Consider the following 27530-nt stretch of genomic DNA (forward strand, 5'->3'; position numbering starts at 1 on the left):
ACACTCAACAATCACTAATTAAAATTAAATTCAATGAAACCAGGGCATATCTAGTTTTTATATATGTCTGACTCTATTGTAATTGCTGCATGTTTTACAGTGCTCATATACATGGTCTAGTCTCTGCTAGTAGAGACGACGTTGAAGAATTGAAAAATAAAAATCATAAATACACTAGTTAATACAGTTCTAGTAATTCCTAAATACAAGAACACATTTATTAGAGAAAGAAAAATAAATCCATAAAAGTGAATTTATAATAATGAAATATTTTATATATCAATTAATATAAAAAAAATAGTTTAATAACTTATTAATTAAGTTAACTAGTTATGTAATTTATTATTTAATAATGAATTCACTTTAAAAAATTAACGTAGTTTAAATATTAAAAATATTAATAAATTAAAATCATGTAATTTAAATATATAGCTATTTATTATAGTAATTATAAATAATATATTTAATAATCTCATAGTTATTAAAGTACAATGAAGTTTATTGATGAAGCGTAGCTTCAATTTGAGCTTCAATTGATATATCTAGCTGTTGAACATATTTATCCATTTTTATGTAAATAAAATAGTAGTGACGGCTGAGCTACGGGAAACTGGCGTTGTCTGAAAAGAGTAACAGAAACTGCTTAGCAACGGCCTAGCAACGCCCTACGGAGATGAGTATAAGGAGATCCTCCCCCAGACCCCTGTTTCGTAAATCACCTTGGTATTCATTTAAATAGCTTATCTAGTTGCCAATCCAAACATTTGCGCCTAGATTGAAGCCGTAATACATTAGTGATTCAGTCATTAGTTGTTACGGCGCAGCTGCTTGTATATGGATTAAAGTTGATCCGCCCCGCTACGCTCTGAAGGTTGATCCGCTCCGATCCCCAACCATCTCTATATATTCGGCTGCTCGTTCATTCCTCATTCTAATCCCGAGTTTAGTATTCTCGTTGCAGCTGCCTAGTTAAATAGATGAATTGAAGCTTTTGTCTTGTTATCATCCTGACTCTAGTTGAGCCATGACATTAGTAGTTATAACTTTTTTTCAATTGTGAGAAAAAACTGAATTTTAATTTTTCCTTTAAATAATTGTATAATCTCTCCATTTAACTGCAGTATTGATTCTAGAGAATATATAAAATCTCATTGCAAGATCAATTTAATCAAAGTTATAGATATCATCGCTATGAGTATTATATTTTTGAATAATTTTATATATCATCTCTAATTATTATTTTTATAATTTTTAAATATTTCTACTTCATCTGTTGATAATATATACAGTAATTATAATGTATATAGTTTAACAATGATATTAAATAAATATAGATGCTTAATTGACTCTAAGAATGATAATAAAATCAAAAATATATACTTAAAGTAGAATCTATGTCATATCATACAGAATCTTCAGTTGAATTGACAGCTTCACTTACCTGCATTCAGGAATTGGTTGAGAAGAATTTTCTCTTTAATCTTTGTCAATTTGTAGTCCATTTGCATATATTTCTAAATGTGATATGATATCAGCAAGTTGTTTACATAGAATAATTTTAAAAATTTATATATTTTTGCAGCTTTCATGTTTAATATATTTTTTTTTTTTAAATTTACATACAGCAATGACCAACTGTATATAATATTCTTGAGATAGAAACATTTTGAATAAAGAACACAAATGATATGTTGGTGGATTACGTTATTTCTCGTTGTTAACTGAGCCAGCACGGGCTTGGCATGAACGCGGCTATCTTCGGCGAATGAACAACGGCCAAACGGCAGCAGAGGGATTTGACTATAATCACCAGGAGAAAAACATCCACTCTGAGAAAGATGACCCTCTTGTTTTCACTCAGGAATACCGCACACAATGGCACACCGCTCCCATAACGTTGCTCGAAGGCTGCTGAGCCCATTGTGTCGCACCCGTCTGTATTCATCTCACGCTCTGTCGCCTGCGGCACATCTTAATCTGCCGATCAACTATGGGACGACTCCGCTCCTCCACCACTCACCATCCACGATAACATCCTCTGCAGAATTGCCTAAGACCGGGGTCACGAAACGACTAAACCTGTACCAGTCTATCAATTCAGCACTTCGGACTGCCCTGTCCACATCAGATCAGGTTCTTCTTTTTGGAGAGGATGTTGCCTTTGGAGGAGTCTTCCGCTGCTCTGTAGACTTGCAGACAGAGTTTGGGTCTGAGAGAGTATTTAACACACCCTTGACAGAGCAGGGAATTGTGGGATTTGCAATTGGTGCTGCTGCTGAAGGGATGAAACCCGTGGCGGAAATTCAGTTTGCGGATTATGTCTATCCCGCCTTTGACCAGCTTGTCAACGAGGCGGCGAAATTCCGATATAGAGAGGGGGCCACAGGAAGCAATGTAGGGGGCCTCGTAGTACGAATGCCCTGTGGGGCAGTAGGCCATGGTGCTCTGTATGCAGTTCCCCCTTCTTAGCTGTTTTCTTATGGGTTTGCTGTTTGCCATCAATTCGCTAATATATCATTTGCTTTACTGAAGATACCATTCCCAATCACCAGAGTCGCTTTTCACTCATATCCCAGGTCTGCGGGTTGTGATGCCGCGGTCACCCACACAGGCAAAGGGACTTTTATTATCAGCCATTCTCGAATGTAACGACCCTGTGATATTCATGGAGCCCAAGATCCTCTACCGCGCTGCAGTGGAACATGTCCCAACCGAATCTTACACCCTTCCCATTGGCAAGGCTGACATCATCAAACCTGGAAAAGATGTGACCGTGATTTCGTACGGTCAACCTCTCTACCTCTGCTCTGCAGCCATTGCAGCTGCCGAGAAAGCATTCAACGGCGTCAATATCGAGCTGATTGACCTTCGAACCCTTTACCCATGGGATAAAACAACCATACTGGAAAGTGTACGGAAAACTGGAAGGGCGATTGTTGTACACGAGAGCATGATGAATGCCGGTATTGGAGCAGAGGTGGCAGCTACCATCCAAGAAGGCGCATTTTTGCGGTTGGAGGCTCCTGTCACTCGTGTTACGGGCTGGGACGTTCACTGTGGCTTGATCTATGAGAAATTAAATATACCAGATGTTGCTAGTAAGCTTACCCTTAACGTTTTTAATCATCACTACATAGTCCTCGCTGAGTCAGGAAAATACTGATTCACTAACACAATACTCTCATAGGAATTTTCGATGCCATTAAGCGGACACTGGAGTTCTAAAACAGCAAACACTGACCTTAGCGTATTTCTACTTCTCTCTTCATTGGCCAATCCTCCTGGGATAAGGGGTCTGTATCCAACTGAATTCCCTCATCTCCAGATAGCCATGGTTGTCCAAGCGTCCGCAATCCGTGGGATGTTTGCTATAGACTCTACAGTCACAGTTTCAACTGCCTACTCTGTTTATCTTATGATTGTTTTCACGATTCCAGTCCGATGTCAACCCTGGGCCCCGTGTGTTGGTCATCCAGGGTTTCAAGTTCAAGATCTCCCTTCTCCAGCAACCACCTCTACAGCCTTCGCCCTGAGTTCCGTCAGCAGATTCGAATCGCAATGCCCTTGCCATCCGCGATATGAGTTATGGGAGAATTTTGTAGCGTTTGGGCCAACCTCTTCAGTCTGACACGCGCAAATTTTTTTTTTCCGACTTTTTTTTTTGCTCTTTGGTCTACTTTACACGCTTTTCTTCATTGCATGTTACTATATCGCTATCAAGAAAGCTGGTTTTCAGTTTTGGATACACCTTACACATATATATACTTGCAGACTAGATAGAGCAACGAATATATTCATAGACATATTAACTATAGATTTTGTCATTGTTCTTTGGGAATCCTTCATGACGACTGCCTACAAGGCTTACTTAATGGATTTTGCCACTGTGGTCACTTTCGTGTTAATATACAAACACTTCCTCGAAATGTTCAGCAATCAAACTTCTGTTGGTGCGAAAATGCGTTTTGAAATCTCTTGTGAAAATACAAACGATTTCTGAAGAACAATGGCTGAAACGACCGGAAGGGACCGAGGAATTCTAATTGTAGGGGAGCCTTTCTTTGCCTCTCCTGATTGTTCTGGGAGGATACAACAATTATTTAACCTGAAAGTTGCGTAGCATCTCTCACAACCGTCACTGGAAGGTGTTCATTTATAAAACCCAACTTAGAACCCCTAGGGCAACGCACACAAGGCTCCTACAGATAGCATGTACATATCTAGTAAATGGATCCTTCATCTCAAGAACATAAGTTGTATGAAGAAAGAGGGGTGGGAGCCCCTCTAGGGCCTCCTCTTCCTGTTCATAGGCTCTGTAAATATATTATCAAAGAACTCGTTTGTCGACCGTTCTAGCCATTGTCACACATCACATTTGCATTCCGCTTACGGGTTCCCTGAGTAGAGAATGCTGCTGTCAAAAACAAGAAAACATTACGATGGTCACCTGGCCGAAGACCACACAGTTTCCTGATGATATTCTTCACAAAGAGCAGTGAAGCGCTCGTTGCCAGGCCAAAGTCTCGTGTTAGGGGTTGAACAACACAATAACGTAACAACATATCCGCTTACTCTCCCATACTCTATTAAAATTCGCCTATATTTCTCTCCTTCTTTTCCTCTTCTCTTTCTCTCTCCAAGTCTTGTATAAGCACTCACTTCGTGACTATCAAGCTGTCAATGGCGATACCACTTGTGTTTTTGGTGCTTCTGGTGAACAGCCTCTTTTGGTTGGCTCACCAGCACCAGTTCCCTGAAAACCCACGGTTCTTCACAGAGACTGTATTCGACTCCACAACGACAATGCCCACTGGTCTTCAGTGCAGTTCTTTTTGTCGCATTAGTCTTGCTCAGGGCCATCCCAACATGCGCCAGTGTATTTGGGAAACTGAGTACTGTCAACAGTTCCATCACTATCACCAAGGAGGTAAATATCATTCGCGTCAGCATAGCTGCAAGGATGTGGCGGACGACACATCACAGCGGATGCCTCTCTCGCGGGTTTACTCTCAAGATGGTGCTCTGGGTACTGCACTATTCGTGGCAGATCGGGCTGTATCTGCTTTCCGACAGCCCTGGGTACAACAACCTTTCTTCTGGGTTTTGCCCGGTGATGTGAGGTAGGGCTCATCGGAGTACTCCTCGTAAGTTGCCATCCCATCCATTGTTAACTGTAGCAAGAGTTTCTGATTGTATGGTCCTTCCAGTTGCTGGCAATGCTTTTTAAGCATTCGTCAATTTCGGGGCACAGCCACTTGCCTAAGTTCGTGCTGATCTAGAAGCTGAGCGCGGTCGCGCGGCCGCTACCAGTAACCTTCTCGAAGGTGAAAATAGTGCGTATGCCTCTGCCGTCACTGTATTTATTGAGATGCACAACGCGGTACTCATCTCCCACTCCAGCAGTATCGAAGCGCTCGAGGGGATATCCAAGCCTCAGACGGCACGCCGACAAGGTTGCAGCAGGAAAGGTTCTAAAAACCAGGAAATCATGGCTCATGCCAGCGAGATCCAGGAAACGAACCGAGCACTTGTCGACATGGAGGGGAGGGTGAGTTCCAACACGTACGGTCGGTCAAAAGAAGCCCTCGAGAAAACCGCCAAGGCCCGGCAGTACCGTGACGTCGAAATCCAAAGTACAGAAACAGGCGTTGAACTTGTTCAACCTCAGCAGCAGCTGATGGTCAATGCCAGCAGTCGAGAGAAAGCTCTCAGTGCTGAGCTTGATCTAGTCAAGGTCATGGTGTAGTTGAGAGAACTTGAGAATGCCCGGTTTTCGGAAATGGCACGGCAAACGTATGAAAGCCTGATCGCCGACTGTCAGAAGGCTTTTGTTTATTCAACAAAGGATACCGAGCACAGACGGAAGATCGACAATCTCCAGTCCAACGGTTGAACCCTCGGTGCAGAGTGCCAGAAGCTGCTTGCACTGGTCCAAAGGCAGCTAGCAACATCAACTCCCTCGCGGACGCTAACGCCAAGGTTATCGAACATCAAGCACATATCGATCACCTGAAGCAGCAGCGAATGAGCCAGCTCGTAGAGACGCCAACGGACGCCTTGAGCGGACAACAGCTCGAGAGACTCCGCACATGAGTGCAAACTCGAGCGGAGGGAACTAACTGCGACCATTCTAACAACGAAATCGGGTCCAGCCAAAGGATCAAGGGTCTAGGGGAGGATCCACGGAAGGCCACAGTTGCTCTCAGTAACGCCAAAGCAGCGACGGTCAGTCCTCACCAGGCCCGAGGCCCAGCGGAGGCCGCCACGACCAAATCCGATTAAAGCCTAACGTGGAAGAGCTGGGAGTAAAATTCTCAAGAGTTGGAATTCGCTCTACAGATGAGGAACGCCAGGCTAAGTGCGCAACAGGTCCAAATTGAGTTTCAGCAGGACAAGATCAAAACTCAAGAGGGTTGGCTTAGCGGCGACGTCATTCCTGCGGTTGGTGGAGGAGGATGGACAGAAATCCTGAACCATCAGCAAGAGAGCTGAGGAACCGCTACCGCCGGCACCGAAGAGGTAACGGACTGATGACGTATCAGGCGCCATCTAGATGGTGACGCTGAACGGCCACGCAACGATTAAAAGCAACAACAAAAAGTCGATGCTGTTTGTTGTCCCCCGATGGTTGCGGTGGTTGAATTCAAGTCGGGAAGAAGAAGAAGAAGTAGTAACAACGGGAAGCGGGATCACGTGCGGGGAGACCAACGATTTGCTGAGTCAGATGTACGTACCCAAGTTGCCTAACTAGTTACGTCTTCGGGCTTAGCGGATACATAAATTGAGAAAGATTTAATTAACGTCCATCGTGTGATGTTCGTTAGTCGACAACGGCGATGAGGAAGAGGTAGAAACAGATTTATAAAAAAAAAAAAAAAAAAAAAAAAAAAAAAAAAAAACGGCGGCCAAGTTGCCTGCGAATTTTTAACGCGGCGACGCCATCGACAATCCCTGACGAGAACCCTCCAGCAAAAGTGCGTGCTTGCTGTAGATAAATTATTATTTCCGACTGGCAACCGCCGAATTGTTAGTTCTGATCAGAGCGGCTCGCCTAAGCTGCAGCAACCCCGGGCCAATGCCAGCCCTTGCCAGCCCTTGCCAGCCAGCCAAGGGCCAGCAAGTCCCTGGCTCAAGGCTAAGGCTCTGGCTCAAGGCTTCGCAAAGGTAGCTCAGGGGCAGATAGATCATGGGAGATTGGATTCCGCCAACCTTTCTTTCTCGCCCTTTCTCCCGCAGGAGCGAACCATGGGAGCCAGCCAGCTGGAGCTTGGAGCAGACACATCAATGGCAGCCAAGATGCACGATCATGTTACGGAGTGCAAGCACGGGTCTCGGCAGGTGGTTGGGAGATTCCAGTCCAGTTTCTTCCAAGTGGCCCCTATCGGAAGCTGCAGTTTGGGCGCCCAATCACTGGTGCGACACTTATGGGACCTGGCCTGACACAGTTTAACACAGTTTGGGCTTACGGCGCAGATCACGTCCCAAACGGCCACTTTTTGAGACTTCTCAGACCACCCGCATATAGGACCAGCCGAAATCACGTCTGGTATCCTCAGCTGGTCAAACGATCTTTCGAAACTAACAGCCATGCCTTGACTCTATTCTTGTTCCATCTCTCTGAAGACCTGCGGAAACAGCCATCTTAATCCTCTTCAAAATGAGCCCCTAATAATTCATTCCACTGAAGGGCCATGCATTTGCTTTCAGATCCACCAACAACCACCGATTTCGAATATTCCCTGGCGAGAGCTCACCTCGATATGTTCTCAAAACAAAACACCAGCAGCGGTGGCGACGACGACGACGACGACGACGACGACGACGTTGAAGATGTGCTTTTTCTACCAAAGTCTCCTTCCTTCGAGCAGTCGACGTTTGCATCAAACCACGTCCCAGATTCTACTGCCAGCTCCCAACGGAAGCTCCGCATGCGACTTACCATTGTTCTCTTCGCTATTGTTCTTGCCTTCGAAACTGGAGGGTCGATGCTTTCTGCTCCTATGACGCGCATATTTGAGTCTATAACTTGCCAACGCTATTACGAACAGCACGACAAGTCCAAAATAGGCAAGGATGGATATATCCCAGAAGAGCTTTGCAAAAATAAGGAAATACAGAGGGAGGTGGCGATCGTGAAAGGTTATGGAGAGTTGTTTGATGCCTTATCTGGTAAGAGGGCTTTTCCGTGTAGGGGATTAAAACATGATCTCCCCTAACAAATGAAATAAAATAGGGGTCTTGCTTTCGATGCCATATGGCCTGCTGGCAGATAAGTACGGTCGGAAACCTGTATTTTGCATTTGCATACCCGGCTTTGTCTTGAATATGATTCTTACCGGCGTGATCTTGTACGCGACGAACACTTTCCCCTTGCGTATGGTTTGGCTATCTACACTGGCTTGGTTGTTTGGTGGTGGGTTTGCTGTGGCTAGTACAATGGTGTGGACAATGATGGCAGATGTCACCGCTGAATCCCAAAGGTTAGAGTCTATGGAACAACGTACATATATTGAAGGAAAATGTGCTCACTGATTTTGTCAATAGGGCTGCGCTTTTCTTCAAGTTCGGCGTCGCAATAATGGTGTCTGAATTCATTTCCTCCGTGGTTACTTCATGTCTAATGAAATATAACCCCTGGATCCCAATGTGTATAGGATGGAGCCTTACCCTTATTGGAATTTTACCAGCAGTCGGGTTACCTGAAACGAAGGGGGCATTTGCGTCGGAAAAGGAACATGCAGATGAGCTTCCAGAGTCAATACCGTTGAACTACGAACATAATTCTCTCCCGCGTGAACAATCCCATGCCCACGTTAAATCTTATGCCAAAGGATCCCATCTCCTCTCAAAACTCAACAGAATGGCATCCGAGTTCAGCTTCATTTTCCAGGATAAGCATCTCATGTTCCTCCTGTCCACATTCCTCGTTTACAGACTGAGTCGCGGCACATCATGGCTGCTAATCCAATATATATCGAAGCGTTACCACTGGACTCTCGCCAATGCAAACTTTCTAAACTCCTTCAAATATATCTTAACCGTATTCCTCTTCCTCGTTGTCCTGCCTCTCTCCTCGTGGTACCTCACCTCTTGCCGACGGATGCATTTCCGACAAAAGGACCTCACCATGTCGAAAGCCAGCGTCATCCTTCTTCTCATCGGTACCTTTATCATGGGCATTTCACCCTCAATATCCTTTTTCATTGCCGGTCTTGTCGTCCAGACGCTTGGGATTGGATTTGTATTCATTATTAGATCCCTGGCCACAACAATGGTACGTCGAGATCAGACTGCACGGCTTTACACGGCGATCGAAATGTTACAGAGCGTCGGTGTGACGATTGCGAGTCCAATAGTGACTGTGTTTTTTAATTGGGGATTAGAGATGGGAGATGGATGGATTGGGTTACCCTGGGTGGTAGCCTCTGGGCTCTTTGGAGTGACAGCAATATTGCTGTGGATGTATAGACTTCCTTCTCTTGCGAAGCAGTCTGTTGCTCTAAGCTCGATTGCACTGTGATTTCATACTGCTGGATGTTTTCATTTTTATTCACGCGTACTTGTTGCTTTCTTTGTTTCTCCCTTTTATTTTACAACAGAAAACTCCCTTGCTGCGAATTTCGCATTTTATTGAACTATATCCACACTTTTTTCTTCTTTAAATTTATACTAGTGTCTTTTTTTTTTTTTTTTTTTTTTTCGGTGTTTCATTGACTTATTCTGACTTTCTGTTTCAAATAGAAATACGCATGCTGCTATTTGCTTTTATTGAACTATACCCATATTTGTTTATGGTTGAATTTGTTTTCGCCTCTTTTTTCAATTTCTCTTCCCAAGAGGGCTGTATACCCATCTCTTGTTCTGATTGAATAGATTTAACTGCATAGACATCGAAAGAACGCCTTCCTTCCACCTCTTTTCTCTTTTCTCTTCTTTCTTCATTATGGGCATATATTAGGACATGAGATACCAATAACTTTTCAACTTCCCATTCGCATGAACTTCGTGCTTCGCAAAAATCAAAACCCCCTAACCATTCACAGATTGCTCCCGCTTTTATTTTTATTTTTATTTTTTTTTATTTTTAATAATTTTTATTTTTATTTTTTGGGGGACGGCAAATCTGAGCCTCAAGGACTCCTTGGTAGTGAGAAATAACGAATTTATGAACGTGATACTGATTCTTTTCCATTTCATCGTCTATAGTTATCCGAGGACTTCCCACGGACCACATGTGGGGTGTGAGAGTCTTTATAATAAAGAAAGTCGACACAGATGATCTCAGTGTTTATAATGTTACTTTCGCCCCCTCCCCCCCAACCTCCCGGTTTAGAAAATTTTCCAACCCCAGGACCTTTGGCTGTTGCACTGTTGGCTCTCTACACGCTGAGGTTGTGCTATAAACGAAATGGTGGCAAAAATGTTGACAAGGTTCGGTCGCATTCCTCCAGCGCTGCGAAGTAATCCTTCCTCACCTGATTGCCGTCGCGGGAAGGTTTGGTGCTCTCGTTGTAAAGCCCTCGAATGTGGTCATGGTCTTCGGCGATTGTCCTGATAGTTTTGAATTTTTCACGAGGCCGCCCACACCGTTGTCCTCGGGTTCCACGAAAGCGATACCTTCCAAAAAGCTAAAGCACAGGATGCGGTGCTGGCTATCCCAGTTCGCCACAAATTCCAGGGAGCTATTTGCTGAAATTGGTGTGCTACACCTTTACGACAAGAGCGGAGAGTCACTTCTCCAGCGGAGTTATGACCTATCTTGCATTGCCGCATGGGCTCAAGGCGCTGGCTGAGTGATCACGTTGGCAAACAGTTTGAACGATCCGCCAAATGTTTCAAGCGGAAAGTAAGCTGTCCACAATTGTTTACCCGACCGAGTCCGAGATTCCGAGTCCGGAGGCAGATGTCAGAAGGCCGTGATTGAGGATTTTTCTGGTAAGCGTCCCCTCCCCGGGGCTGGACAGAAGCAGTCAACTTGCACTGTGGGGTAATATTTGGCTGTCGTCCACTTTTTTTTTTTTTTTTTTTTTTTTTTTTTTTTTTTTTTTGGTTGTGTTGTTCCTCATTTGAGGGGACAGGTTTTGTCCATGCCTTTTCTCCTTGATTGACGTAATTCGCCAGTCAACACACGCCGCCACTCAGTTGTATGATAAGAGTCTTCAGGCCTGGTTCTCTAGAGACTTTCTGAAACAATATCATTTTCAAGCGATTAATGAACACCTACCTGATATTCAGACTTAACTTTACAAGCTTTGTTCAGCGTCATTATTGGGAATTTTAGGACTCGAGATGACATGGTCAGCGCTATTGTTCAATAGTTCTGAGAGGATTCTTTTCCGCAAATGATCCTCCATTCATAACGCGGACGAGCGGCTTGATACAATTTTAGTACCTTGTTCCGGCAGGAGGATAAGTGCTGCACCTGCAACGGATTCAAGGTCAGCGGGTTTTAGCGTCGAGTTGTGATAACTTTGCCAAATTTGATCCACATTGAAATTGACAATTACAAGGAAATGCACTCGAGTTGAGGAACAAGGCGGATTTCCTGTGTCGACTGACTGAGAGGGAGTGGAGACTTTCTCCGGTGGATACATCCAACATGCCTGTGGGCCATAATACTCCGTAGTAGTGAGCATTTTATTGGCTGTTGCTGCTTGGGGCCCATATCTTGTCGACCATCATCAAAAAACGGCAGTTGGTTCTTCTGAATATTTGCCTGAGACAACTCCACACCTAGGGCCATTCAACAGAATAAGCATTGTACAAGGTCTTCTTCAATTCCACCGTAGCCATTGCCCAGAAAACTGCACTCTGTTATGAACTCCGTCGCCGCCGTTCGTCGCCATCCCGAATAACATAACGAACTAGTTAGTTAACCTTCGAGATTGAGAGCTGACTCAGCGGTTCGATCTCTGTAACTAAAACTAACTAACCTTGGTTAGACGAGGGAGAGCTGGACGCTAGCCATATTGGGTCCAAGGTGCATCCCACTAAACTGCATCGGATCTAGCTTCCAAGGGGATCGACCCTTTTCTGCTACAGGAAGTGCTTCAACATCGGGGCGCTGTGATTGGCTGAACCCAAGTGCCAAGGTCGAAGGCCACACACAGTTTCAAGGCAAGGGAAGGCACAACAGAACGAACTCCCAACAGGTTGCAAGGAAAGAAGAGAGAGAAGAGAGCATGGATGTCGATGTTAGTCAGCCACTTCATTTCTCCCTCTTGTCTGCTTATTTCTTTCATGCGTCCTTTTTGTTTCTCCTTTTTTCTCTTTTTCTTCTCTGTCGACTTCATCTCCACGATTCTGCTTTGGGGTGTTTTCTCTGGATGACAGTTGGCCAGATGTTTTAAAGAGGCCCCCAGATCCGATGTTGGACAGGGCGTTGCATCCACCACCCCCTGGCTTGGCATTCATTGTGCATCACCCAACTGCTAGCAGTTAATCCCGCATTATTTATATAAACCCGCAACACACACACACACACACACACACACACACACATTTCAACTCCTCCCAACCACCGTTTCACGGGACAATTCACCTGTCCGCCCATTCCTTCACCAACTCCATTGCGGGAATCTCATTCCTTCTATCATCGATCTTGACGGCCCCCGACTCAATCCACCCGTTCATTTTGGATTCTGTCGTCGCGCGCCCCTCTTCATGTGCTCAATTCATAAATAGTTGTCGCGACTGTTAACACCTCCATCTTTCCAACTGCGATGTGACGCACCTGCCCTCTCAACCCCTCTTCTCAGCGGTCGCGCGTAGTTATCCCCAATCGCGCTGTACATCGATTTTCTCTACCACACTCATTTGACCACGAGACATCCACCTCGTAATACCTGCCCTTGCTTATTTCCTCTTCCCTCTGGGACCGGCTGGACCGAAGGCGATCGCTATCTACCCACTGTCCTTGCTGTCGCCTTTACCGAAACTATTCAGTGTACATTTAGCCGGAGTTCCTGGTTGAACTCGGTTACAATCGCTTATTAAATCTCTCAAAAATCAGTTATCGAACACATCCCAAGTTCTTCACAAGCAATGGGTTGTTGTACGTCTTCAAGAAAGGAAGAATACTGGGGGCATATGCGAGCGGAACAGAAGTGGGAATACATTGTGGGTTACCCCCCCTCCAAGGTTTAAATCATATCTGTTAGATGTTGCTTTATAACTGACTGCAACGCCTCTCGTAGAATCTATCAGACTTCAAGTCAACGTCGTGTTTTACTCAGTTTTCGTATTTCATTCTTTGGGTCTCAGTCTTTATATCAATTGCCGTATACGGTGTCGATACTTTCACTGCTGTTAACTTGATCGCATTTAATCGTTGGTCGACTGAGCGAGAACAATTAATCCCAAGACACATCTCAAAATGGATCTTCTCTGGATGTATTATGCTATCATTCGTTCTCCTGGTATGCCGGTGGATCCGTGCGGTGCGTGTTATCAAACAAGGCGGCGTTGCCCAGAGCTATCTGGACCCTCTGGCTGTCAGAATTCAAAGTATCCGCATGGGAGAAAACGGTCGTGGCTGGCGTCGTTTCTTGGTCTTTTACGCACTCACCAAGAGTAAGAAAGGCGCCGATTACGTCGCCCTTTTTACGTACTTCAACTTTGAAGCATGGACGCGAGTTGTTATCGCGGAAGGGCCCCGCCAATTTATCAATGCGACAATTCTTTACTCTGTTATGGAATCAGATCTGATCCTCCGAGGAGAGCACGCTCCCCCGAAAGGCATATCCCCCGTAGCGCAATTCTTTTTCAACGTTCGAACCCTGGCTGATAAGGATCAGCGCCAAGCAGTGGTTCTATCTGCGATGTTTTTTACCCTTGTTATCTGGGTGGTTTCGATTCTAAGTCTATTCGTTTCATGCATTCTCTACCTTCTCTTTTTGTGGCATCATATACCCTCCGAGGACGGCTCCCTTACCGCCTACTGCCGTCGTAAGATCAACATCCGATTCGAGCGAATCGTCAAGGAGAAGGTTGACAAGGTTTTGGCTAAAGACGTCGTGCTGCAAGATCGCCAACTTTCTGACTCTGAACTTGGAATTGGCTCTTTCAAGCGACAACCAACCCTGCCTACTTTCCGTCAAGCATCCTCAGACAAACCTCCAGAGATGCCGACCCTATCACGACAGACCACTCTCACGACCCTCCCACCATATTCACTCCCTCCAACGGCAGGCCCCAATTCTTACCGCCAACCAACCCTGCCCGAGCTTAACTGGTCCAATGAGGACCTGTCCATGGGCAGCAATCACATTTCTCGCCTCTCAGATGACAACGTACCACTAGTGAAGAGTGGAGGAGTTCTCGGCTATACCAACGAACCACGTTATAACCAAAGTGGACCTCCAACTCTTGACCCAATCGATACTCACGGAATGCCCCTGTCACTCATGGCCGGCCCAAGACCCCACGAACACCACTCACCTGCTGCCCTAGATTCATCATCTACCCTCAACGAACAACAGTTCTCCTTCTTACCAGCAATGCCAGCTATCAGTGATCGACGCTCACCAGTGGATCGTTCCCAGTTCCCAACGCCGGCGAGAGCATACACGCCACGCCTCCCTTCCAACAACCTCAGCAGCAGCAATAGTTCCAACGACTATCAACACTTTTCAACTAATTCCGCCCGACGAAGCCCCGCTCCCCCAAACCAAGGTACTCCTGACCTACCTCTTCCTCTTCCCCCCGTCCAACAACCGTTCCGAAATTTTGCTCGTCCGGCGACGACTTCTCCGTCAACCGGATATCGGAATGGCAGTAGGGATGGGAATAGGTCTGTCCCTGATCGATCACGGCTGCAGCGATCGGGTACGGCGCCGCCACAGCAGAATCGACCGACTTATGGTGGAGTTTAAGAAATATCAATGGTTGATGGCTTAGATGTTTATTCAATGGATTGATCGATCGTTCAATTGACGCATTGTGCGCATGTAGCATATTTTGTTTACTTTGGGAGACTCACCTCACACACCTGCTACGAAATTCTCCTATGTTCCCCCATCACCACCCCAACTTTTTATTTTCTTACTTCCATCGTGACACGGTCGAGAAATCTGCATGGAAATATTCTGTCAGCTTTACGTTGGCTCACACCCATTTGCATACAGCGAACTATGCTACGCCATCACCCTCTGTGCTATATGTCCTCGCACTTCTCAAAGCCATGGTCCCTACACACATCCCCCTCCAACATCCTCCCTATTTCCACATCACGGCTACATCTTACAACACTCTCATTCTCCGAAACCTATATGCCACGACCATTTAGTAACGCGGAAAAGCAAGCTGGATATCTTACACTCTGCCATCATGAACAAAAAATGAACCGTAATACCCCTTTCAACTATACCATTTTTCTCGGGCAGGATATTTATATTTATTTGCTTCTTCTTTTGCCTGTGTTTTCTGCCTTCCCCTTGACAAATTTCGATTCCGGTTTTAGCTACTCTCCTTCTGCTCCTTTTTTTTTTTTTTTTTTTTTTTGTGTGTGTAGACGCGATTTCTTACAGTATTCATTTTTCCTCCATCAACACAGTCAAAGCACCGACAGACATGTAAAGTTAACAAATATATCCCTTTCCTACAATTTTCCGTTTCTATTTTCTTTTAGCAAGCAACATACGTAATCTCAACCCCTATGATCCAGACTGCACCAATTATTACCTACCTACATCCTGGCAGGTGCATCACTCATTGTTCATTTTAGGTTTTATCTCGGATACCCTTGCCGTTAACGTGGTTTTGTTTGCCCCTCTTTAACTACTTCGCGGTTCTACTTCTATACAATCTACTCTTAGTGTATATATGAAGTGTCAGGGAGAGATTGAGAAATATAATGGAGTCACCATGACTACCTGAATGTCCTGCAGATTAGACATATCCATTCCCTGCTCAACTGCTGTCTCTAGAGTCTTAGGACACTTTTTGAAGCTGAGCTCCATGATGAAGTTATTAGCAAATATGTCCTGTGCAAATTGCAGCCAAGCTCAGAGGAATTTCACTGAGCCAACTGCATTGTGGAGACTCCATTCGCATTGAAACATCCACATGAGCGAGCCCACGTTTGTGAATGCCAATTTGCACTTCTGGTACCAAACCAGAAATGAATGGAGACTCAGACTGACACTCCGAGAGCCCATTAGATGCGGAATTACATGCATGGGTTGAAGTTAGCGCCAAGATCTACAGGTCCCGCCGTTTAGACCCACATTCCACGGAACAGACCCAGCTGACAAATTCCGTGAAAATATATGGGTCCTTTTATAAAGTAGGTAAAATTGCTCTCAAGTCCGTTGGATAATAAGGATGCGTAGTTTCAAAATTTTCATTCCATCTCTATGGATTTTGATTCTGTAGAAGAGCTGTGTAGTCTTGGTCATCCATTCTTAGCTGAAATGGAGTGTGCATTTTGCTCCGGTGAGAAGAGAGTGCTACGAGCCATCTAGTAAGATACTGCCTACATTATACTCTTTACAATGATGCTTTCTCTTGGCCATATATCCCTGTAGGTAGTGTTGTGTCGTAAAGTTGTGAACCTGGCCTTCTTAATTCTCGCCATGAAACCGGCCCACAGGAGCAAAAAAAATTAAAATGAATGAGAGAAGTAGTTTGATGGTTTGTTGGTTTGGCGGAATGACAGGTGATGACATAGCATCTGTGTTGTGAAAGAGTATAAGAAAAGTTCCGTCCGACGAATTCTAGGATAGCCTTTTACCTCTTCCGAAGCATGGGCGGGGGCAAGAATCGTGATGTACCACTTTTCAGCCGTAGACAATCTGCAGATGTGAGCGTTCCAGCCTAACCAGAGAAATCTATAATACAATAGTTGGCATCAGTGGTGTGAAATGGACCCTCTCAGAGCTTCTAAATCAAGGTTTTGTGGTTACTTGAAAGATCCATCCACGTGGCAGGACGCCAGAGGGGGATATATCTGTGAGTTGAGTCCGGGGAAAGAGAGTTGTAACAAATAACCGCCCGCCATGCTCAGAAAACTGGAATTTGAAGATCAAATTTGTGAAAGAAATTCCAATACCGACCCACATATTTATTCAAATCGTGACGCTTCGTGTCCAGTTGCCGTTTCTTAGATTGTGGCAAGGCCTTTATGAGTTTCTTGTGACTTTCTTAGTAAAGGAGACAAAAATAGATTTGGCGGGGGTAGTCAAGAAGCAACTGACAATTCGGTTCAATTGTATTAGGAGAATCGACAAATGAAACTGAGTTCGTCAGGAGACGATCGCAGAGCCAGTCTCCGTGAAAAAGGGGAACCTGAGATGTGCATGCAGAGTCCTGGTGGTGAAAGCAAAACGGTGAAGGGGCAAGTCATCAATGCTGCTGAATATATCAACGTTGTCAACTAGGGAACCAGAACACCAGGAACCTGTGTTCTAATTCACCCTAATGCGCTTGGTTAGTCACGATAGGGCGGTCCTCTTAACTCGACCTGGGTTGAAAAGAAAATGGATAGCTCTCAGAGAACTGGATTTGACCCGTAGTTCGACGGATATGCACCGAGCAAGGTTTTTGGAATATTTCAACAAACCGTCGGTGTTTATGGACATTCCGGTAGTCACTTCGAAAAACATATCCCTGAACACTCCATCCGGGAAGAACAGACTAGAGTTGAGATTCAAAAATGAGGTATAAAAACTCTGCGATATTCTCACTGACTGTTGAAGATGGTCGAATTGTGTTGCGAGCCGATTTCAGCGGACCATAGATAAAACCTCTATAGATATTCATGTGAGGCAAAGTCAGAAAGCTTGTCTACAATCAGTCCTGTGAAAAAAACAGCTCTAGCCATTATTATAGGACGATTAATTCTGGAACGTATCTTCCATATTCAGCTTGATAATTGCCCAGCTAGTCAGCAGGTCTCTATCATCTGGGGGATGGGAGGCAAAACCCTCCCTTCGAACCAGTTCAACGCGACATAATGTCGATCACGGCGGTCAGATAGATAGGTGACAGAAGGTTCATAATGACATTTGTGTGATGGGAACTCTGATTGAAGCTCGCGCTGTATCTAATAAGCTGCATGTCATCCGGAGTGTTGACAGAAATGCCTGTGGTGGTTAATTCCCGCTGATGTGGTCGTGAGGAGGGTTAACACCACCTCATCCATCAGATCCTACATGTCAGTTGCTTTCAGATAAATAAAAGTTAGTAACCCAACGAAGATGGCCTCAATAAGGCTGTTTCATGAACGAACACTCGATAAATACTATCAAAGCGGAGGTTTCGTGGTTTCAAAAAGTTGAATGTGGTTTGAGAGACCTAACTATAATTTTAAAACCATGATCAACTCCATCATCCCCATCGAATATAAACACAAATACATCATCTCTAATCAACCTCACCCGACCTCAACACCAGGGTTAGGGGTAGGTTAGGATGAGAGTTAGTTGAGAAATACGATAAAATCACTGCTATCAAGAGCATATAGAAGACGCGAGTGGGATATGTCTATGTTAGGGTTTGGTGGTTGGTTTATAGCATAGTTTAGATTTCAACTTCTCTGATCTCGATTGCTCCGGATGACTAAGCATGAGCTTCCCTCAGCTTAACCATTGATTGACCTTTTATCTTTTTCGCAATCTGCTGACGTCGAAACACTTCTCAACCTCTATAAGAACGTCAAAAACTCTCCTAAACATACACACGCATGATAATTAGTTAGCGTTTGAGTCTTTTGCTTCGACGTTGTTTCTTATCTGGGGAGCCCCAAGTCAACTACTACGCCACCGCAACTTCAGGACAGCTCGCCTCTACTCACATCAAGATCGAGCTTCTCAAACCAAGCCGACTTACCAAAAGTAGCCAACAACAGAAGATAAAACGGGCTACAGGGTAAACCAGTTATATACAGCACACATATCGATCCGTACGGCTGATGCCGCTGCTTCACAGCCGGGGGATTATCCCGCATCTGTACTGCCCAGTGTAAGTGAGAGCGGGAAGACTCCGGATCCTTGATTACGATGACGGTAGCGATATCAGTTTAAAAGGAGGAATCGTTATGGATACGACCAATGGCATTGCTTCCCCTACAATTTCTGGACGGAGCGGTGACAGTTTGATGGCTGATAGTAATGCTGGCGATATCGCTTCCGAAAGAAATTGTAGTGAAGAGCCCTTGGCTGTCCATGCGGGATCGAAAGGAAATAACACCGATATAGATCCAACAGTAAAGATGACCAACTTAAAAGGGCTGGTTGCTGAGGTTGTCAATGGTCAAAGTCCTGAAGAGATGGATGTGCTGCGTATGGAAGATAATGGTATGCGGAATGTTCAGAACTCGGAAGACAAAAGTCCGGCCCTGCAAAATGGCACCGAACCGCAAGCTATTCCTACACCTGTTCTGGACACGAAGGACCAGGGAGCTGAAACGGTACAGTTGAAACCAATTTCGGTTGGTCCTACACCAACCTTAGGAAGTTGTATGGAGAATCCTGACGGAAACGTGGAAACGGTATCTACCCTTGTCCTAGGGGAAAAGCCCGCTGTTCAATCCGAACAAGTCGCCAACGTAGAAACGGCGTCTTCTTTGAAGCGGATTGATTCACAGCGGCAATCGCCCTCGACCCGGGATCGTGAAAAGAATAAAATTCTTAAACTATCTCCTGCGAAAATTCATGAACTCACTTCTTCTCCCGAATCTCTTACGCTCCATTCCGCTTCCCCAGAACGATATCGATGGCAACCGGCATTGCATCCATATGCATCCTCGGATTCACGAAAGGCTGTTGGAGCTCTGGATCTACAAGTAGATAGATTAGTTGCGAACGAATCTTCGAGAAGAATAAGGTCTCCAAGGCGCAAACTGAATCTTGGAAGGAATTCCCATCTTGAGGATCCACGCGAATTTCTTGGGTCCGCACATCAGATGCCTCCTCCATCCCCGACCAGGCGCAGGACTTACTCAACACTAGCTGGATCGGTCCCAGATACCCCTCAAAGACGGCGATTCTCAGCAAGTGGCGATAGATTGGCTAAGTCGTGGTCCTCCCGTCCCAAGCCTGACCCGCTTGATATGGCTAAAAATCGCCAAAACTCGGCATCCATAGCTGACCCGCTACCGTCCCCAGTTCCCCAATCTATTCCACTTCCTCCTTTCTCCATTCCCACATATCTCCAGCTAGAATTAGCTTCTGACCGACCTTCGCCCTTATACATCCACCGCTCCGCCAAGAATGATTTTCCCTATGAGTCATCTCAAGCGAAGCTTGAGCGTTTACAAAATTTCTTCCTTCTTCCCCCGGCTCTGGAACATGTTCTAATTTTTGGTACACTAGCGTGTATCGATGCATGGCTTTATTATTTTACGATTCTTCCGTTACGATTTTTCAAGTCCATATTTATTCTTCTACAATCCTGGGTTGTCAATGTTGGAGCTGAAGCTCAGTACATTTGCGGGTTTATTATTGCCGGGATTGCAAGGGTATGGCGGCGGAGACACCAGGCTGCATCAGCTACTGGCGTGAGCTGGTACGATCAAAAGGCTAAAGAGGACTCTGGTCACTCACAATCAAGCGTTGATATTCCTCCAACTATCGGAATAGACAATCCATTCCTTGACGATGACACTAAGAATCGGGCGTCCGGAAATGACAGAAGAAATCGGGCATCCGTTAGTCGGAGACACCGTAGGAATAGATCCATTCCTTCAACTCTGTTACCGGACCACAAGGCAGACATTTTGAAGGGCCTCTTGATGATATTTACATGCCTGGTTTTAATGTATTTCGATGCCAGTCGGATGTATCATTGGATTCGCGGACAGGCTGCAATTAAACTTTACGTTATTTACAATGTACTCGAAGTATGTTTTCGAACTGCCCGATCGTTCCTTTTTATGCTTTCTAGTCTAATACACATATCTACAGGTCGGTGATAGGTTGTTGTCGGCCATTGGCCAAGACGTCCTTGAATGTCTGTTTTCACGAGAAGCTCTCGAGAGGAAACCAGACGGCCGCAGCAAGATACTACGTCCACTCTGGCTGTTTATCATTGCGCTTATATATACAGTTATCCATTCCACGGCACTATTCTACCAAGTGATGACCCTTAATGTAGCAGTGAACTCGTACTCAAATGCCCTGATTACTTTGCTATTGTCAAACCAATTCGTGGAAATTAAGTCAACGGTCTTCAAAAAATTCGAAAAGGAAAATCTCTTTCAACTAACTTGTGCTGACGTTGTTGAACGGTTTCAACTTTGGCTAATGCTTACCATCATTGCATCTCGAAATATTGTTGAAACTGGTATCTTCAGCTCTGGCAGCGGTTTGAGTTTGTTCGCCAGCAACAGTCCATCCACAAGTCCAAACAATACATCTTTCGTAACACCACCTAGAACGGCGTCATCCATTCTTCCACAGGCTTTCACCATCCTCCCATCATCTATACTTTCTTCGCTTAGCAAAGTGAATTCACTTCTCCCACATGTCCTTGGACCGTTCCTGGTAGTTCTGGGCTCTGAGATGATTGTCGACTGGCTAAAACATGCATATATCAACAAATTCAATAACACCCGCCCTTCCATGTACGGTCGTTTCCTTGATGTCCTCGCCAAGGACTACTACACAAATGCCTTTGCAGATCAAAATCTCAACCGTCGACTAGGTCTTCCCGTTATACCTCTGGCCTGCCTTTTCTTCCGTGTGTCGGTCCAGACATACCAGATGTTTCTGACCTCATGGCTCCCACAAACACAGCCCTTCCTCCCGCCATCAAACACAACCTCCCTAACATCAATCCATGACCATTACTCCCCATCACCTTCTCCTTCACCCTCGCTCTTATTCCCATTTCAGCCACTCGAAACCGCTTTCTCCCTCACCAAAATCTCTCCCTTATTCCAAACCCTGATTTCCCATGCAACGCTATCACCCGTGACTTTCATACCCATCTTCACCACCATCCTTATTCTCCTTTTATACCTTACCCTCCTCTTCTCAAAGCTCGTCCTCGGCATAATACTCCTCAGCTATGCCCGCTCCCGCTACAAGAAAATGAAATTGCGAGAACGCGGGCCTGTATCTTCAACCACATCTGCCGTCACAAATTCATTCTCTGCCTCCAAACCAACAGCAACTCAATCCACCACGGCTGTGTCACATTCCCAAGCTAAAGCTCCAAACCCCGACATCGTTGAGGGTGCTCGCCGCGTTGGTGGTTGGGGTGCTGTGGAGGTCGGTGAGGATCGGAGAAGGTGGATTTACGCGGACGATCCCGATGGAGCGAGACGATTGAGGGAGAGAGAGGAGAGGGATAGGGTTTGTAAGTCTAATGCCGGAGGCAGTGACGGTATTGAAGGGGTCATGAGGTATGAAATGGCTGCTAAGAGGATTTGGTGAGAATCTTCATTTGCTTTTCAAATGGTGTTGGGAATGTGGATACGCCCTTTCTGTGCTATTGCATGTGTATTATTGGCTTGGAGTTTGACAACATGCTTCAATGTATGTACGTATGGCATTGTATTGTAGTTTTATTTTACTAGAGGTTTGCGCCATTGGAACAATCTTCTCGTTTTGCGCCCAATTCAGGGAAGTGTGATATGCTATGAGCTTTATGGTGTTTGTCCTCTTTCTAAATTTATATTTTCCTCACATGTGTTGCTGAAGGGTCCTGGCAATGCGTTTCAGTCTGCTGTTTTTTGTTCCACGCGTGTGCCATTAGAATATAAATGATATGGACGGCTATTATAGACAAGGAACCAGCGAACGTAGTGGAAAGGAGCAATCAAAGAAACGAGGGCCAAAGACAAGGAACATGAGAAGGAGAAGGTAAAAAAAGCCTATCAATACATCAATACACGATATCGGCTACTTCGAGGAATAAACAATACCCATATCTCGTCCATTTGCCACCGACTACAATCCATTCATCCTTCTACGGAGTGCCTCCTGGTTTACTCCTCCAAATCTTCCTCAGGCTCTCTATCACTCTCACTCCCCTCATCCTCAACTACGGCACTCTCATCATCCCTCCCCAAATCCCTAAACACTCTGCTAATAATCTCCCTACTCTTGTACAAATTCTCAACCCTTAATCGCTCATTATCCAAATGCGCATGATCGCTGGCCTGGCCACAGGGTAAATGGGCCGCGGGGGCGTTGAATGCTTTCTCCAAATAGCGGATTGTTGGAATCGAACCGCCCTCACGAATGTAAATTGGTTTAACCACTTGGCAAGAGCGGGGCTGAGCTAATGGGGGCTGAGATGTCGATGTAGAGGTTCGTGTGTGGGAATGTTGTGGAACTTGGGGGTGGCGATAACACATTGACCCTCCTGCTGCCACGACTGCCGCTGCGGAACTGATTTCACAAGTGGATGAGGATGCACCATGTCTGCAGAACGCGCGTGGTCTACTAGGAAGGTTTGCACTTGGTAAGTCGGGGCCGTGAGCGAGGGTCGAAGAGGTCGGAACAGCAGAAGTGGAAAGTCTGTGTCCCGAACTGGTTTTGGGTGCTGAGGAGGAAGAGGAGGTAATCCGATCGAACCGCGAAGCCATGCTATCTGTCGAGTTTGTGTGGAGAAGTTCACGCCGGGACAACTGGTTTGGAATGTTGACCGGCGGGTAGTTGTAGTGCCGTTCTCCTTTGGCAGACGACCAGGCTGCAGTTACGGCACGGGAGAGCGATTTGAAAATATCATTCTCTGGATCTCCTAGCCAGGGGTCCGCTTTACCCGTTATTTCGACTGTGAGGGTGTTTTGGGAGTCAAATTTTGCAAATTGGGCCTGTGCGAATTCTGTCAGGTCGGCCGCCACCTTGCCTGCGTCTTGGTTTGGTACGAGGCGGACGGAAAGTGTGGCTCGTGCTTTTCGCGAGATAGTCGTCGACGTATTTTGGCAGCCTGGGACTTCGACGCGATGGATTGTGAGTGAAGGCTCACGCCAACGATGCATTAGAGAATCAGTAAATGATTCACTATCTTCAATCTCTGGATGATGAGGAAGTAGGGCTTCAGCAATTGCGTCGTATCGTTCCTTTTCCGCCTCTGTCAGGGGTAAAACTGGGTCGTGGAATCCTGGTATATTTATTTTCCCTTTCGCACCAACAATAATGCCCAGCAGCATCGTTAGGTCCTTCAATGGTTCGTCAAGAAGGGAACTGCCATCGATACCGCTGTGCAAATCTGGATTACTGCTTGTCACGACAAAATTGGCATGGACCACACCTCTTAGGCCGTAGGTCAGGCACGGAATGTGGTCATCTAGCCAGTAGCTGTTTGCCAAGAGAATCCAGTCAACATTCCCAATCAAGTCCTTGTGTTTCTTAACTGTATTGGCAAATCCCTGGGAACCAGATTCTTCTTCGCCTTCAATCAAGAAAACGACATTGCAACTTAAGGCTTTCTTCTGGCTTAATTCAGCGGCCGCATACAGAGCTGCGAGGACCGGACCCTTGTTATCTGATACACCCCTACCATACAAAAACCCATTGACAGAGGTGAGTTGGAATGGATCGCTATTCCATTTCAGATGATTGGTATCTGCACCAACAACATCATAATGGCCGTAAAATAATAGAGTCTTGCTAGTCGAAGACTTTGAAACGGCATCGAATCTTGCAAAGACAATCGGGTTCGTATCTGGTCCCGTGCCCAAAAGTTTGGTATGAGCTCCCAGGTAATTGCAGTGACGACGGAGAAAAGCCGCGCCCTGGTTGCATTCTCCGGCAAACTTAGGTCTCGAAGATATTGTTTTAAAGGAAACAAATTTTGCCAGGCTATTGACCATCTCATCTAAAGAAGTTTAGTGGGCGGTTATGACTGTGGGCATGATATTTGCTTACCGTTGCCAATTGCAGGGGCCTCACGGGAATCTTGCGGGTGTTCCGTTAAATCCCAGATGGCTACGGTGTTATCATTGCCACCAGTGGCATAGATACGCCTATCGTCGAAAACACCTGCGGCTGATGCCAGCATAGTTCCTTCGTGAGCAACCCATGAGCCGATCTCTTCAAATCTAGAGTTGAATTTCTACGATCGACGGTTAATAGGAAACGTTAATTCATATAGAGAAGGGCATACATACTCTAATCACACCAGAGGAGTCACCAGTAATAGTAATGCCTCCGACAACATCAATCGCCCAAAGGTCTCCGCTGTGGGCTGTGAGCTTCCTGATGATCTGACGAGAATCCAGGTTCCAAATGTAAACTGCGCCTCCTGAAAGTCCACAGTAAAGAAATGCACCGTCAACCGCAATAGACAGTACAGAATCACTGCCATTCTTAAACTCAGCCAGCTCAAGCGGAGAACCATCTGGACCATTGCCAAGCTCCCAGAGCTTGACTGATCCATCTCCCGAGCCAGTTAAGAGGACTTCGTCGCCATTTGCCCACTCCTCTAGGCCTCGGATTAAAAGCATACAATATATATAGCCATTGTGGGCATATGGTTTGTGGTGGTCTCGTTTGAAAGTGAGAGTTTGACCACCATGGCCAAGCTTTGCAGCTGCTTCGCTAACATCAGGGTTTAGGGTCACAGTGCCACCGGGACCCTTGGAATCGAAAAATCGATGTCTCCTGCTTGACGGATGCACTCCAGCCGGCGGGGTCGGATGAGCCTCCAGTTGGACATCACACCACTGTCGACTTGAGGATTAGTCATATGATACCAACACTATTGCAAGGGCTCTGGAGTCGTACTTGAATGCTCGTATTTTGAGCACCGCAATAAACAGTTTTCAGTTTAGTTGAGTAAACCGCAGTGAAAATATCGCCCACATCGTGGTGCGAGTAAATTGAATAGAGGCGTTCGAACGTCCTCGTTGACCAGACCTTAATAGTATTAGCTTCCAAATCCTGCATACATGGTCGTCGAAATTCACACTCAAGATGAGCATGAGAGCCAGGAAGAGAGGAAGAATATGACATGACGACATACATTAACAACGGAGTCACCACCACTCGAGAAAAGCAAGCTTCCGTCGTCAGATAGATACAAGCCCAGTACGCTTTCCTGGTGGGCTTTGACTGAAAGAATCAGTTCATAAGTCTCAAGTGACCAAGCCTGGACATATCAGGCACATAAATATGTGTCTTGACGTTAGCCATCTGCGCGCATCACATATTGGACATTGGGATAATTTATAGGGGTTAAGCATACAACAATATCGCCGCCTTGCAGACCAGCAAAAACGCACTCCTCGTCGATGACCAAGGCAAGAACGGAGCGAACGGCCTGCACCCGGTGGCCCACAGCACATGGTTTGTTTAATTGAGCATCAGGAGGAGTTTCGCCGTTGCAGTAACTATGCTGAGGCTGGAATTGGGGCCGCCTGTCCAACTCTAACTCAATATCAGAGGGGCCATCGAAGTCTGAATCATCCATGACGCCTGTTGTCAGCGGGCATCCAAGGGGCAAAAATAGGGCTCATTACTAAGCAGTGTAGGGCAATGGAAGAGGGCATTTTAATTTTCCACCGTCAATCACATATCATAACGATGGCATATTCAGTAGATGATGGTGGACGAGTTGGGTATTGTCGATGTTCAACTGGGAGGAGGCGAAGTTTCCGTGTGCCTCCCTAGCCTGGAACAACCATGAAAACAGAGCATTTTCTGGGGAAGTAAAATGTGAACATATTTCTGTCGCAGTGCCATTTTCAACAACAAAAATGTTCCCAATATTTTACCCCAGGACAACAGCATAACGAGTATTATTTTGGGAATAATTTATGCGCCTTTCGCGCATCAACAAATATATGAAAAGGACTAATAATAAAAATGAAATACTCAGAAATCTCACCATATGTTCTTCCTGGTTGCATCCAGCCCATGTCTTTGGTGCACATCTTTCGGGGCCTTGATATCCACATTGGATCACCACCAAGCGAGCAGCGTTAGCTTGTCGAGCTTGGGAATACAAAGGGAATAGGTAGGTTTAAAAAATAAACTCCTCCATCAGAGCTCAAACAGGGCCGTCTTCCTCCTGACAGCGCCGCTATTGTGGTGTGAATCTATCCCTGGATCCTGGCTTGGTTAAGGAAGAAGCGAGCGATTCAAGTCAGCCACAGATAGCGGCCATTTTCTTTTCTTTTCTTTTCTTTTCTTTTTCTTTTTCTTTTTCTTTTTTTCACCTCTTCCTCTCTCTGTTACTTAACTTGTTCTACCTGGTGACTAACCTTGGTCTTCTGTCCCAGCAAAGCCGTGCGAGGGGGGCTTTTCCGGGCTGTTCTTTACACGCCTCCATTTGTGGAATTTTCTCGCGAATTATGTGCGTCCGAAATGATGCAATGAGATTAAAAAATGGTGGCATCCACGTTGTTCGGTGTGCAGGATGTTTTAGAGGGGACACAGGCGCGGACACAGGCGTGGAGAGCAGAGGGACGGAGTAGTTTTGTGAGGGACATGATTCTTTCTCACCGATTATGAAGATCTATTTGTGGCTTGCCCTATTCTGGTTTGTATGTTATTTTTATTTTATTTATTTTCGGTCTTTTATCTTGCCTTCACTGATTACGATGATCGTTGACTATTGAGGGTTAAACCTTGAGACGA

At 45.6% G+C, this 27530-nt stretch overlaps 10 protein-coding genes across 10 annotated transcripts; 6 read left to right on the forward strand and 4 right to left on the reverse strand.

Annotated features, from left to right (window-relative positions):
* Positions 1-1875: 1875 nt before the first annotated feature.
* PAAG_01194 (2-oxoisovalerate dehydrogenase subunit beta) lies at positions 1876-3163 on the forward strand (the record flags this gene model as incomplete). The annotated part of the gene is made up of 2 exons (XM_002797289.2): positions 1876-2447; positions 2533-3163. The coding sequence occupies 2 exons, from the start codon at positions 1876-1878 to the stop codon at positions 3161-3163; spliced, it is 1203 nt and encodes a 400-aa protein (XP_002797335.2).
* Positions 3164-4866: 1703 nt separating this feature from the next.
* PAAG_01195 (hypothetical protein) lies at positions 4867-6093 on the forward strand (the record flags this gene model as incomplete). The annotated part of the gene is made up of 3 exons (XM_015844266.1): positions 4867-5110; positions 5280-5740; positions 5803-6093. 3 exons carry the CDS (start codon positions 4867-4869, stop codon positions 6091-6093), a joined length of 996 nt encoding a protein of 331 aa, XP_015701047.1.
* A 261-nt stretch (positions 6094-6354) lies between these two features.
* Positions 6355-6549, reverse strand: PAAG_11236 (hypothetical protein; the record flags this gene model as incomplete). Its single annotated transcript, XM_015846918.1, has 1 exon — positions 6355-6549. The coding sequence occupies one exon, from the start codon at positions 6547-6549 to the stop codon at positions 6355-6357; it is 195 nt and encodes a 64-aa protein (XP_015703525.1).
* A 4-nt stretch (positions 6550-6553) lies between these two features.
* PAAG_11237 (hypothetical protein) lies at positions 6554-7440 on the forward strand (the record flags this gene model as incomplete). The annotated part of the gene is made up of 2 exons (XM_015846919.1): positions 6554-6726; positions 7032-7440. The coding sequence occupies 2 exons, from the start codon at positions 6554-6556 to the stop codon at positions 7438-7440; spliced, it is 582 nt and encodes a 193-aa protein (XP_015703526.1).
* Positions 7441-7691: 251 nt separating this feature from the next.
* Positions 7692-9520, forward strand: PAAG_01196 (hypothetical protein; the record flags this gene model as incomplete). Its single annotated transcript, XM_002797291.1, has 3 exons — positions 7692-8169; positions 8234-8480; positions 8545-9520. 3 exons carry the CDS (start codon positions 7692-7694, stop codon positions 9518-9520), a joined length of 1701 nt encoding a protein of 566 aa, XP_002797337.1.
* A 951-nt stretch (positions 9521-10471) lies between these two features.
* PAAG_11238 (hypothetical protein) lies at positions 10472-11296 on the reverse strand (the record flags this gene model as incomplete). The annotated part of the gene is made up of 5 exons (XM_002797292.2): positions 10472-10648; positions 10708-10789; positions 10870-10956; positions 11077-11099; positions 11225-11296. The coding sequence occupies 5 exons, from the start codon at positions 11294-11296 to the stop codon at positions 10472-10474; spliced, it is 441 nt and encodes a 146-aa protein (XP_002797338.2).
* A 58-nt stretch (positions 11297-11354) lies between these two features.
* PAAG_11239 (hypothetical protein) lies at positions 11355-11636 on the reverse strand (the record flags this gene model as incomplete). Its single annotated transcript, XM_015846920.1, has 1 exon — positions 11355-11636. One exon carries the CDS (start codon positions 11634-11636, stop codon positions 11355-11357), a length of 282 nt encoding a protein of 93 aa, XP_015703527.1.
* A 1408-nt stretch (positions 11637-13044) lies between these two features.
* PAAG_01199 (hypothetical protein) lies at positions 13045-14873 on the forward strand (the record flags this gene model as incomplete). Its single annotated transcript, XM_002797294.2, has 2 exons — positions 13045-13119; positions 13197-14873. The coding sequence occupies 2 exons, from the start codon at positions 13045-13047 to the stop codon at positions 14871-14873; spliced, it is 1752 nt and encodes a 583-aa protein (XP_002797340.2).
* A 4163-nt stretch (positions 14874-19036) lies between these two features.
* On the forward strand, positions 19037-22376 carry PAAG_01200 (hypothetical protein; the record flags this gene model as incomplete). Its single annotated transcript, XM_002797295.2, has 2 exons — positions 19037-20839; positions 20904-22376. 2 exons carry the CDS (start codon positions 19037-19039, stop codon positions 22374-22376), a joined length of 3276 nt encoding a protein of 1091 aa, XP_002797341.2.
* Positions 22377-22930: 554 nt separating this feature from the next.
* PAAG_01201 (WD repeat-containing protein) lies at positions 22931-26361 on the reverse strand (the record flags this gene model as incomplete). The annotated part of the gene is made up of 6 exons (XM_015844267.1): positions 22931-24768; positions 24819-25005; positions 25061-25615; positions 25677-25808; positions 25915-26040; positions 26137-26361. The coding sequence occupies 6 exons, from the start codon at positions 26359-26361 to the stop codon at positions 22931-22933; spliced, it is 3063 nt and encodes a 1020-aa protein (XP_015701048.1).
* Between the last annotated feature and the right edge of the window lie 1169 nt (positions 26362-27530).

This window comes from Paracoccidioides lutzii (genome assembly GCF_000150705.2).
Source record: "Paracoccidioides lutzii Pb01 unplaced genomic scaffold supercont2.2, whole genome shotgun sequence".
NCBI lineage: Eukaryota > Fungi > Ascomycota > Eurotiomycetes > Onygenales > Ajellomycetaceae > Paracoccidioides > Paracoccidioides lutzii.